This window comes from Narcine bancroftii, chromosome 4, assembly GCF_036971445.1.
Source record: "Narcine bancroftii isolate sNarBan1 chromosome 4, sNarBan1.hap1, whole genome shotgun sequence".
In the NCBI taxonomy this organism is placed as follows: Eukaryota; Metazoa; Chordata; class Chondrichthyes; order Torpediniformes; family Narcinidae; genus Narcine; species Narcine bancroftii.
The window spans coordinates 310504064-310516448 of record NC_091472.1 but is presented as its reverse complement, the minus strand read 5'-3'; the positions used below and the strand labels follow the sequence as shown (position 1 = coordinate 310516448).

The 12385-nt window shown below is 46.1% G+C and overlaps 1 protein-coding gene across 4 annotated transcripts in view; it reads right to left on the bottom strand.

The window, feature by feature from the left end:
• Nucleotides 1-12385, bottom strand: part of dnajc10 (DnaJ (Hsp40) homolog, subfamily C, member 10) — a 163265-nt gene that overhangs the window by 17247 nt on the left and 133633 nt on the right. Inside the window, exon 23 of one of the 4 annotated variants that reach the window (XM_069935900.1) lies at nt 405-724. The exons of the other annotated variants lie outside the window; for them this stretch is intronic. Within the exon in view, the coding sequence (XP_069792001.1) occupies nt 635-724 (90 nt within the window). The 3' untranslated portion in view covers nt 405-634. Of the gene's footprint in view, nt 1-404; nt 725-12385 lie in introns of those variants that run through there. 4 annotated transcript variants of the gene reach the window in all.

Below are 12385 nucleotides of genomic sequence, written 5' to 3'. Positions count from 1 at the left end.
ATAACATTTGAAATATTAGTTAATCTCTCATGGGTTGAATTCACGGAGTCAGAGCTAAATAAATGTCAAAGCGAATCTAACTGGATTCTAGAGAGGGAATAAAGGCAAATGTTTAGAATAGGATGTGAAAAAGGGAAGCAAGAGGGGGTTGGGGGAAAGTAACGAATAGTATAATGGGGAGGAATGAAGGTTTTAAAATGATCCGAGCAGTGAAGAATGGACAGATTTTATTTCAGCTGATGCACACAAGATAAAGTTCATGTTTATCAAAATCTGATGGTGCAAGTGGAACCTGAAGAAACTGTTCTCTGGCCCTTAGTACAACAACATGCAGACACACATCCAGACATAACACACATGCAGTCAAACGATATACATGAAAATAAATAGATATTGTTAAGTAGAGTCTCAGATGGTTTGAATGAGCATTTGTAGAATGTTAATCTACACTGCATTATGTACCATTTATATTGGTAAAAGTAAAACTTTTGTCTGAAGACATTGTGGTTGAAGTAGAAACAGTGCTGGAGAAACTCCGACATTAGGTCAAACAGTGTAGCAAAGGTAAAGGTACATAACTGACAGTTCAGGTTTGGGCCTTCATTGAGGTTTTACTTCTGTTGTCTTCGCCAAGTCAGAATCCATTCTTGTATGTTCCCCTTGACTGATCCAGATAACGCACAACAAAAGTTTTCTTCCAGTAAAACACGAGAGTCTGCAGATGCTGTGGTTGAAGTAACAATAGGAGGCTGGAGAAACTCAGCAGGTCAAACAGTGTCCTTTATACATCACCAACGTTTCAGACTTGAGCCCTTCATCAAAGTAACCTTTTATATGGTGTTGGCTGGCAAGGAATTGGCCATGGTGAAGAGGTGAGGTCAGGCCCCCCCACCCCCCCCATGTGCTGGCAACATCTTCATAAATCCCTCTGTACCATCCCCAGTTTGGCCAAAATATTTATTTTATCTTATACATGATTATTATGTGTGTGTATTATGTGAGTGCATCATGGACTGGATAAACATTTTGTTTCATCTGGCTGTAAAGTCAGATGTTAATAAACTTGACCAAAACTGAACATAGAACAATATTCTAAATAGGAACTCTCAAACATCCTATTCATTAGCTTCAGTGTAGGGAAAATAAAATACAAATATATATTTTTTTTTTAATATATCACTTGACAACAATGGGCTTTTAAAACTTGAATTTTACATACTACTCAGAATTAATTTAATCCAAAGCTGGAGAAACTCCACAGGTCAAACTGTTTACTCTATATAGCAAAAGGTACATAGTCAACATTTTGGGCTTGAGCCCTTCATCAAGGTGTGACAAAGTGCAGCCAGTTGCCCAAACAAAATGGTGGGCGAGGGGAGGAGGACAGTCCCAAAGGCAGAAGGTAATAGGTGGATAAGAGAGGGAGGGTGCACCATTTAGCAGGGGAGAATAGAAAGGGAAGGGAGTAGAGAGCAGATGAAAAGGGAGGGAGAATGGAGAGTAGACTAGCAGACACAGGAGAAGTCTATGTCAATGCCATCCAGTTGGAGAGTGCCCAGAAGGAAAATTAAATTTACAGGTGGTCTTGGATGGACAGAATGTTCCTGCTCCAATTTACAGGTGGTCTTGGATGGACAGTGCAGGAGACCATGGACAAACATGTCGGCATGGGAGTGAGGCACAGAATTCAAATGGTTGGCCAATGGGAGATCCCCGTCACTGACACAGCCATAGTGAAGGTGCTCAGTGAAGTAATCTCCCAGTCTACATCCACCACCATCAACTCAGACTTTATCTACATCTCCTCTATTTTCCACATCTACCCTGGCCCCCTCTGCCCCCAAATGTAACAAACACAGGATTTCCCTTGTCCTCACCTACCACCCACGGCATGCAACTAGACCCAACCTCCACGACTTGTTCCCCCCCCCCCCACGACATGCAACTAGACCCAACCTCCACGACTTTTCCCCCCCCCACGACATGCAACTAGACCCAACCTCCACGACTTTTTCCCCCCCCCCACGACTTGTTTCCCCCCCACGACTTGTTTCCCCCCCCCACAACTTGTTCCCCCCCCCACGACTTGTTTCCCCCCCCCACGACTTGTTTCCCCCCCCACGACTTGTTTCCCCCCCCCACGACTTGTTTCCCCCCCCCACGACTTGTTTCCCCCCCCCACGACTTGTTTTCCCCCCCCACGACTTGTTCCCCCCCCACGACTTGTTTCCCCCCCCACGACTTGTTTCCCCCCCCACGACTTGTTTCCCCCCCCACGACTTGTTCCCCCCCCACGACTTGTTCCCCCCCCCACGACTTGTTCCCCCCCCCACGACTTGTTCCCCCCCCCCACGACTTGTTCCCCCCCCCCACGACTTGTTTCCCCCCCCACGATTTGTTCCCCCCCCCCCCAACAGTACCCAAAGCAGTATATTATTGAGGGGAACAGCCACAGGGGTTCTCCACACTACCTGTATCCCCCCCCTTTCCCCACAGACACCTATTTCCCTGACTGTTGGGGGTGACTACCTCCCCATAATTCCTATCTATCACCACCTCTACTTCCCTTATGATCCACAGTTCATCCAGCTGTAACTCCAACTCCCTAACCTGGTCTTCCATGAGTTGCAACTGGATGCACCTTTTGCTGGTGTCGTCATCAGGAACATCTGTGCTGTCCCAAACCGTCCTCATCCTGCAATTGGAGCACTCCATCACCCACTCTTCAATTTAAATTAGAGTAATTTAGATAAGCTTAAAAAGAAACTTACTAAACTTTACCTCACTGGGAGCTGTTCTGCTTGCCAAAGCCTTGATGTCCTATTGCACCACTCACTCACTGGGCCATTCCTTTAGCGAGCCCTCCTTTTTAATTGGTCCCTGCTAATTTACTTAATTACCCAATTAATCCCTCCCAGAATAATCAATTACCAGTAGTTCCTTTTTAAATTCCCCCGCCCGACCAACGTCACATGCCCGTGCTTTAGGGCCCCCACCTGACTTTGAAAAGCACCTGGGAAAATTAAATAAGTAAATCTGCAATTTGCCTTCGTCAACCTCAATGATGTTTTAATAGCCAGCCACACCCACACCAAGCATGCTGCTCTCTTAAGACTATTGTTCTTTAGGCTAAGTGAGTTTGGTTTAACCATCAATCCGGCGAAGTGCCATTTTGGCCAAGAGACAATTGATTTCCTGGGCCATCGCATTAACCAATATGGGGCCAAGCCAAAGTGGACACCATTCGTTCCTTCCCCCGACCATCGACTGTGGAGGCCCTCAAGAGTTTGCAGGGATGGTCTATTTTTATCATTGCTTCATACCTACAGTGACCCCACATCATGAGTCCACTATTTCCCCTCATGGCAGGGCCCAGTAAAGGCATTCAATGGACACAGGAGGCAACTGAGGTTTTCCAAGCAACCAAAGATGCCCGAGCCAAAGCCACCCTCCTTGTGCACCTGAGGACAGATGCCCTGACCATCCTCATGGTAGACACTTCCAGCACAGCGGTCGGGGGTGTACTTGAGCAAATGGTTAATGGACAGTGGCAGCCTTGTTAGGTAAACATCTCAGACCACCAGAACTCAAGAACAGTACATTTGATAGGGAGCTGTTAGCTGGAAATTTGGCATTTCAGTTACTTCCTGGAGGGCAGGAAGTTCAAAATTTACTCAGACCACAAACCACTCACCTTTGCTTTCAGCAAGGTGTTAGACCCGTGGTCCAGCCAGGCAACAGTGATCCTTGTCCTACACATCTGAATTTTCGACGGGCCTTGAACATATCGCTGGCAAGTTCAATGTGGTGGCCAATGCCTACCCTAGCAGTGCACGACCCCGTCCCAGGTGTCGACTATGCAGCCCTGGCTGAAGTGCACCAGGTGGACCCTGACATACCTGCGTACTGGACAGCACTTAATGGCCTGGAACTAGAGGACATCCTGATCGACCCAGGTAACCACACGCAACTGATAAACTATGCCCACTCATTCCGGCTAAATGGAGGAGGTGGGTTTTCGATTTGGTCCACAATTTGGCTCACCCCGCTAGCAGGACTGCAGTTAAAATGGTGGCCAACAACTATATCTGGCATGGCCTGCGTAAAGAAGTTACTCAGTGAGCCAAAACATACTCAGTGCCAGGCATCCAAGGTCCAGACCCGCTTTAAAGCCCCTCCACAGCCCTTTGAACTAGCACCCCACTGTTTTAGCCACATGTCCCTAGACATTGTGGGGCCCTACCTACATCCAGAGGTATATATATTATCTGTTGACTATGGTTGACCAGATGGCCAGAGGCAGTGCCACTACCTGAAATCTCTATGGAGGCTCAAGCACGGGCATTACTCAACATCTGGGTGGCACATTTTGGGGTCCCCGAACACTTATCGTCCAGCCTGTGGACAGCCTTGGCAAATGCGCTGGGGACTCAACTCCACCACACCACAGCATACCACCCGCAGGCCAACAGGCTGGTGGAGAGATTCCACAGGCTCCTGAAGACAGCCCTGATGGCCTGACTCACCAGACTGAACTGGGCTGACAAACTCCCTTGGGTCCTGCTAGACAATTGTACTGCCGCAAAGGAAGATCTCGAGTTGGTCTATGGCACACCCCTGGTCATCCCAGGTGAATTTGTGGCTGCTTCCAAGGACATGGGAGAGCTCCTGGCGGCCACATTGTTTTGACTGAGCAAGCACCTGGGCACGCTGGCCCCAGTTAAGCCCAAACCTCACGGGCAAGCCAGCACCTTTACCCCAAAGAACTCTGCAGATTGTCACCACGTATTCATCCGACGCAGGGCTCATGGGCCGCCTCTCCGACAGCCTTATGAAGGGCTATACCACGTTGTCAGACACAATGGCCCCACCTGCGTGTTGGACATTGGCAGCGGGGAAGAGGCCTTCACGCTCGACCGGCTGAAACTGGCCCACTTGGACGGCCCACCACCCAGTCACTTACATGACCCCCATGGCGCAGGGGTCAACCTCCAAAAGACAGTGTCCCGATGGCTGGTTCTGGGGGCCAGAAAAAAGGAAACATCCATCGAACATGGAGTTGGAGCAAACAGCACGCAGGATGAGACGCCGGCTCCCATAGGCTGCAGGAATAGCAGTCGAATTGACCAGTCACCGCCAGCGGATTGTAGGGGGTCCAATCCAGTCCTGTGCATCAGGGTTAGCCAATTGGCAGCCAGCCCCGCTCAAGCCACGCCTCAGAGGTGACGCAGCCGCCTGCCTTTAAAAGGCAGACCAATAAAGTGAGTGTCGTGTGAGAGTCTTCTTTCTTCAACCTCGAGCTATAACCGTAGCAACCCCATAATATTTAAATTACACTCCCACAGACTCACATGGAGATCTTGTTCATTTGTTTCACCACAGTTCTAAAAATCAAAGCAACCCTGTAAGACTTTGCCAACAAGCAAATATTAATCCAATGGTGTGCTCAGCTACTTCTTCAGTAATTCAGTGCCTGCAACCACAATTGTAGGCTTGTATCACACATACAGCACCTGACTTGTCTCTATCACACTCCAGTGTGATTGCAATAATTTCTGTTTGCATAGAAAGACTGAACTAAATACTGAAATGGAAAGTAATCCCTGAAATAGTGATAGCATTTCAAGTCATGAAATGTGTTGATTTTGTGACAGCGTCTCAGAGCAAACGTTGGTGTAAACCACCTTACGACAATAAGTGAAAAATAATGCACGAGTTGTCAAAGTGAGGCAGTGTCTTTGGTCCACTGATCATTCAGGAATCTGATGGCAGCAGGGAAGAAGCTGTCCTTGTGCCGCTGAGTGCTCGTCTTTAGGCTACTGTGCCTTTCCCCCGATGGTAGCAGAGTGAAGAGGATGTGGTTTGGGTGACGGGGGTCTTTGAGGATTGAGGCTGCCTTCTTAAGACACCACTTCATGTGGGGATGTCCTTGATGGAGTGAAGTCTAGTGCCCATGATTTTCGCAGGCCGAGTTAACAACCCTTTGAAGTTTTTTCTTCTCCTGAGTGTTGGCACCTTTGAACCAAACAGTGATGGAACCAGCCATGATGCTCTCCACAGTACTCCTGTAGAAGTTTACAAGAGTTTTTGGTGACATACCGAATCTCCTCAGTCACCTCACAAAGTACAGCTGACGGAGAGCCTTCTTCGTGATTACATCGACATGGAGGCTCCAGGACAGATCCTCGGAGTTGTTGGCACCCAAGAATTTGAAGTTCTTGACCCTCTCCACTGCTGAGCCCTTGATGAGGACTGGGTCATGTTCCCCTGACTTCCTCATGGTCCACAATCATCTCCTTGGTTTCGCTGATAATGAGTGCAAGGCTGTTGGTGTGGCACCATTCAATGAGCTGATCTATCTCCCTCCTGTACGCTTCCTCATTGCCGTTTGTGATTCTGCCGACAACCGTGGTGTTATCAGCAAATTTGTAGATAGCTTTGGAATTATTCTTGGCCACAGAGTCATGGGTGTACAGTGAATAGAGCAGTGGGCTAAGCACGTGTCCTTGGGGTGCACCTGTCTTGCTAATCGATGAGGAAACATTGCTTCCAATTCATACTGACTGTTCAACATTCCTTATAACCCTTTTAGTAAAATAGTCCCATAATTTATAAAGTCAACGGATGATAGTTGTGAATCTACTTGCAGATAGGAGGGGGTAAAGAGCATGTCACTGCAATGGGATGAGTTGTTTCTTCTAGTCAAACCATTTTGACCACAGTCCATCAGGCAGGGGTCAGCACGGAATGTCCTGCAGACACTGAGGGATAAGGACTTGATGGTGGTTCCCCAAGCAGACCGTCTGGATCATCTGGCCTCATTGCCCAAACTCACCAGCAATTCACTAACTTGCGGGCCTGGTGATCCTGGTCGTATGACCCGAATATCACCCCTAATAGAAATAGCCCTTGAAACAACTGTGACGGCAAGGAGACAGTCACCCACCTCTTTGCCGACTAGAGGAGGAGTCAAGGGTCCTTGTTGCAGCTGGCATAACAGGGAGCTCACACAGAAACAGATATCCACAGCTGTTTGAAGATCGTCAACCTGGTGAAAGGCTCACTTGGGTCTGGCCCCGAACCTGCTGCTCTTCCATCACAGTGCGATGTCAGTGAGGGAATGATACCATCAACATGTTTCAAGCTGCAGAAGTACGGGCTAAAGTTTAAGGCAGCCAACGCAAAGGCTTTGTGTGGAAGGACCATAGGTTTGGGTCCTTCTGCTGCAGGGAAGCAAGGGGAAGAGACCTGCTGCATAATCCCCTCAAACAACTGAAGAGTGGATCACCCCAGTGGCAATGTTACTGAATAGAATAACGATGGCAAACATTACAATATTCAGAAATGAAATGGCAATTGGAATGTATTGAGCACATGAGACCAAATATGTAAAAATCCTGTACTGTAATATTTTGGGGGAATAAAGTTTATTTTTGCATTAAAAAAAATTGAATGCCCTCTCTCACAATTAGGCTGCCTGATTGCAAACAGCACCAGACGTACCTCCCTCTGGCTAAGCATGCTATATCCAATCTAAGGTTTGTTTATTTTTCCAAAAAATGGTTCCACGTAAAGTGCAGAGCAAAAAGGGGAGCTGGGACGAATGCTCTCTAATCCCCAAACACTATAATTGTTCACTGCTCAGCCTTGTCCTCATCACAACATTTTCCTGTGGGATACTGCTAGAAAAACAGCTAAATATGATCCAATTACAACCAGATCTGCATTGCATCTGAATCTATGATCGACATTTGGATTTCTTAATATAACCATATAACAATTACAATACAGAAAAAGGCCATCTCGGCCCCTCTAGTCTGCTCTGAAGTGATCTCTACTAGTCCCACCTACCCGCTTCCTCTCCAGAACCCAGCAAACCTCCCCCCCCACCCCCCACATCCATGCACTCATCCAACCTTCTCTTAAATGACAAATTGACCCTGCTGCAACCACTTCTTCCGGAAGGTCATTCCACTCAGCCACCACTCTCTGAGTGAAGAAGCTCCCTCTCATGTTACTTCTAAAGTTCTGCCCCCTAACTTATAACCCCTTGTTCCAATCTCACCAACCCTCAAGGGGAAGAGCCTATTCACATCTACTCTGTCAATCCCCCTCATAATTTTAAACACCTCAACCCTTTACGCTTCAATGAATAAAGACCCAGTCTACTCCGATCTTTCTTTGTGTTCCAGATACTGCGATCCAGGCAAACATTTTAGTAAATGTTCTCTGCACCCTCTCTGCCTTATTGATATCTTTCCTATAATTTGGGGACCAGAATTTCACACAGTATTCCAAATTTGACCTCACCAACACCTTGAACAGTCTCAACATCTCCTCCCAGCTCCTATATTCTATGCTTTGCATAGAAGGCCAGCAGACCAAAAGCCTTCTTTACCACCCTATCTACATGAGAGTCCACTTTCAAAGAACGATGAGCCATTATTCCAAGATCAGGAATTAAGGAAGATATGTGCAGTAAGAGTAGAATTGTGGTTTCCCATCTTTAGCACATTCTTTCTTCTTTGGCTTGGCTTCGCGGACGAAGATTTATGGAGGGGGTAAATGTCCACGTCAGCTGCAGGCTCGTTTGTGGCTGACAAGTCCGATGCAGGACAGGCAGACACGGTTGCAGCGGTTGCAGGGGAAAATTGGTTGGTTGGGGTTGGATGTTGGGTTTTTCCTCCTTTGCCTTTTGTCAGTGAGGTGGGCTCTGCGGTCTTCTTCAAAGGAGGTTGCTGCCCGCCGAACTGTGAGGCGCCAAGATGTACGGTTTGAGGCGATATCAGCCCACTGGCAGTGGTCAATGTGGCAGGCACCAAGAGATTTCTTTAGGCAGTCCTTGTACCTCTTCTTTGGTGCACCTCTGTCACGGTGGCCAGAGGAGAGCTCGCCGTATAATACGATCTTGGGAAGGCGATGGTCCTCCATTCTGGAGACGTGACCCACCCAGCGCAGCTGGATCTTCAGCAGTGAAAACACAGAAATGCTGGAGGAACTCAGCCAGTCATGCAGCGTCCAGAAGAGGTAAAGATAAATTAGCGACGTTTCTGACTGGCCGATCAATTCAAGTTCCCACTACCATCTTAATCACAATTGCTTAATTTGTATGTTATGATGACTATCCAATTATTGTATTGAGTTGGTACAATAAACTCTCACATTTTGGTTCTGTTATCACATGTGCAAAGTAATATCTTTTTGGCAATTGACTTTATTAATGATACAACAGGGAGAAAAGAAGGAGCATATTTACCAAACAGATTCCATTCCAATGGAATAACTTTCCCTGGTATAAAAAGTATCAACAGTTTCAGATTACAGAATAAGAGATTATTGTTCAGCACCATGATCAATCACAAATTCAAAAGGATATAAAATTTGTACTGAAACAGAATTTAAAAATAATACTTTTTTATTTTTCAAAAGAGAATGGCAGTATTTAAAAATGTGTCGTAGTTTTCTTCCAGGAACATTTGTGAAATTAATAAATCCTGTCCCTGATAAATACATTTTCACAATGATCTTGACAATGTTATCTGCATAATATTTCAAACATTTTACAAATGGCACACATTTCAATTCAAAATTAAATTTAATTCTATAGCGTTGTTCCTATTTAATTCTATAGATGTTCTATAGTGATTCAATTCTACACTGAGCTACTATAGACGTTGGTGTACACATTGTGGAATTGGTGTACACATTGTCGAGTTGATGTACACCAGTGGTTCTCAACCTTTTTCTTTCTCACATACCACTTTAAGTAATCCCTATGCCATCGGTGTTCTGTGATTAGTGAGGGATTGCTTAAGGTGGTATATGAGTGGGAAGGAAGGTTGAGAACATTGCTCTAGACCCAATTGTTACTGAAATACATGGCTTGAGAAAAATTGTTATTGGCCCATTTCCTTTGGAGATCTGAAACTGTGCACATAACGAGTCAATGAAGGACGATTAAAACTTTCATACTTTTTCTTTCCTTCCACATGTCACCTTAAGCAATCCCTTACTAATCACAGAGCACCTATGACAAAGGGAATACGTGAGTGGAAAGAAAAAGGTTGACAACCACTGATGTACACGTTGTGTAGTCCAGTGCAAGACTGACACCTCCAGGCTTGTATGCTGGGCTTATATTCATCACTGCTTCTGTCACATGGACAGGAAGTAGCATCGTCAGTGATGTCATCGGCCCAAATAAAAACCTGTGTTGGATGCAGGTCAATTTCTCGTGTTTTCCACAGCACGTCCGCCATTTTGGGAGCCGGTTCGCCTGCTGGTAAGTGGGTCGCCACAATTCCACCTTTACGTCAACATTTAGAATGGGAAGATCCGAGGTCAACTTTTAGTTGTCGTGCTGCAATTCCAGGCTGAAGTCACAAAATTCTACCTCAAGTTTCTTTATTGGACGAGATGAAATAGAGATGGTGATACAATATCAAAAATAAGATTCAAGGTTTAAATGGCCACACCTTCTTTTGTCTCCCTCTCTTTGGCACTATAAAGTCTCAGTATCCATAAATGCCCTTGAAAGCCCATGAACAATTGTGGGCTCAAGAAACACCCCACTGCTCAGAATCATGTCAGTTCTCTGAGTTGTTTTGTTTAATCCAAGAAGGTGCTAAATTATTCTAGTATACAATCGCAATATTCTTGTCCTGAGGAAGAAAAATGAAAGAGATTTTATTTCACGTGTATTGTTGAGATTCAGCCTGGATAGGTTGATTGGAATAATAATCAGGCAGTTTGAAGGAGGAACTTTCTGACACCACTGCATCTGGAAAGGGCTGCATAGCAAGTTAAGTAATTACCCCAACTCTCTTGTAATCGAGAGTCCCCAAATTCTTCATAATTGTCGATGATTATTTGAATCTCCCAAGTATAGCCTGCTGGAAGCAAGCAACAACTTCTTGGCTGGTGATGAATGATGAAACTGCAGGTTAATTTTGGAAATGTGCTTTTCAATATCACTTTAAGGACACACAAAGCCGACTGAAGGGAAAGAACAGCCCCAGTAGCAACTTTGCAGAGGTAGGAACCCAAGCAGCAAGGTCTCCCAGCTGACGATGTACAGAATGTCAAATAACCCTGGGCACGTCTTTCAGGCAGATACTCTTTTGCAGTGATGTTTGTACATTGACAAAACCTCTTCAGCAGAAGCATGGGGGAGCCGAAACTTCATCAGCCTAACCAGTGTGACTGTTCTCACCAACTATCCCACAATCCAAGATTTAGATGCTGTCAGACGAATCAAAAAAAATCAACTATTAAGAACGTCTTTGAATATTTTTAACATTCAGAAATATTTAATGTATTAAAAACTAGTCAAACCACTAAGCTATGATAACATCACTGGGAAATGCTGAGGAATATTTAAATAAACTCAAACTAAAAAAACTCTGTATTACTTATTTTTGCCAGCACAGCCTTTCTACAGTGAAATTGGTGGAGTCAATGCTCCTTTGTTGTTGAACCTGATTCAGGCTGCTGGAGCTTATCATGGTGGGAAAATGCTTGAAGCTTCGTGATCCCAGCTACCTTCCATGCCACACTCCCATGCAGACATTTATATGGGATCTGTTGACATTTGTCTGCAAAGCTTATGCTATTTTTTTACCCAGCAATAATGTGAGAGAAGCAGAATCCAGCTAACTTCTGGGTCCTGAAGTGCAAGTTCAGTTTTGTACCATTATGGCTCTCGATGCCGATGCTTACAGCAGTTCCGCAGTCATGTCCAGCAACCAGCCAGTCGGAGCGTGCCCGCCCACAAGCCTCAGGCTGGCCCCAGTAATTGGCCCCTGCTCTGCAGAGCGGGAAATTCAAGCTCTTTCTCTCTCCCTTTTTTCCTCCACGTGGCAATGCTCCTGCTCCCTACCCCAATTGCTATGGTGGACACTCTCTGTGAGGACTGCAGGTAATGGGGCACTGTGCTCCCTCAGGCTAGCCAGGGTATCCCCATGCACAGAGATATTGGAACAGAGCCACAGACTGTATTCGCCGGGGTGAGAGGCTGTGAAATCCCCTTGGGTAGCCCTGACGCAAGGGCACATTTTCCCTTGGGGTCTTACATTCTTGCCTCCCACTGCACTGAGCCCCTTCCTTCCCTGACAGGTCCCGCAGTTGGGTGCGAGTCAGCGCGAGTCTGTGAGTGCGTGAACGGAAGAGCCGTTGCACTGTTTTATTGTTCAACTGGTTATCTAATAAAGATCATCGGTGATTGTGATTTGAGTCCTGGAGCTTGCTTTCTGCTGCACCCCACGAACCCTTCCATACAATACATCAGCTCAGACTGCTTTGCCAAGAACCTGCATGCAAAGCTGTACTTAATTGATCCAGGCGTTGCATCAGGCCATCCACCAAGATCATTCGAGGTTTTCACCAT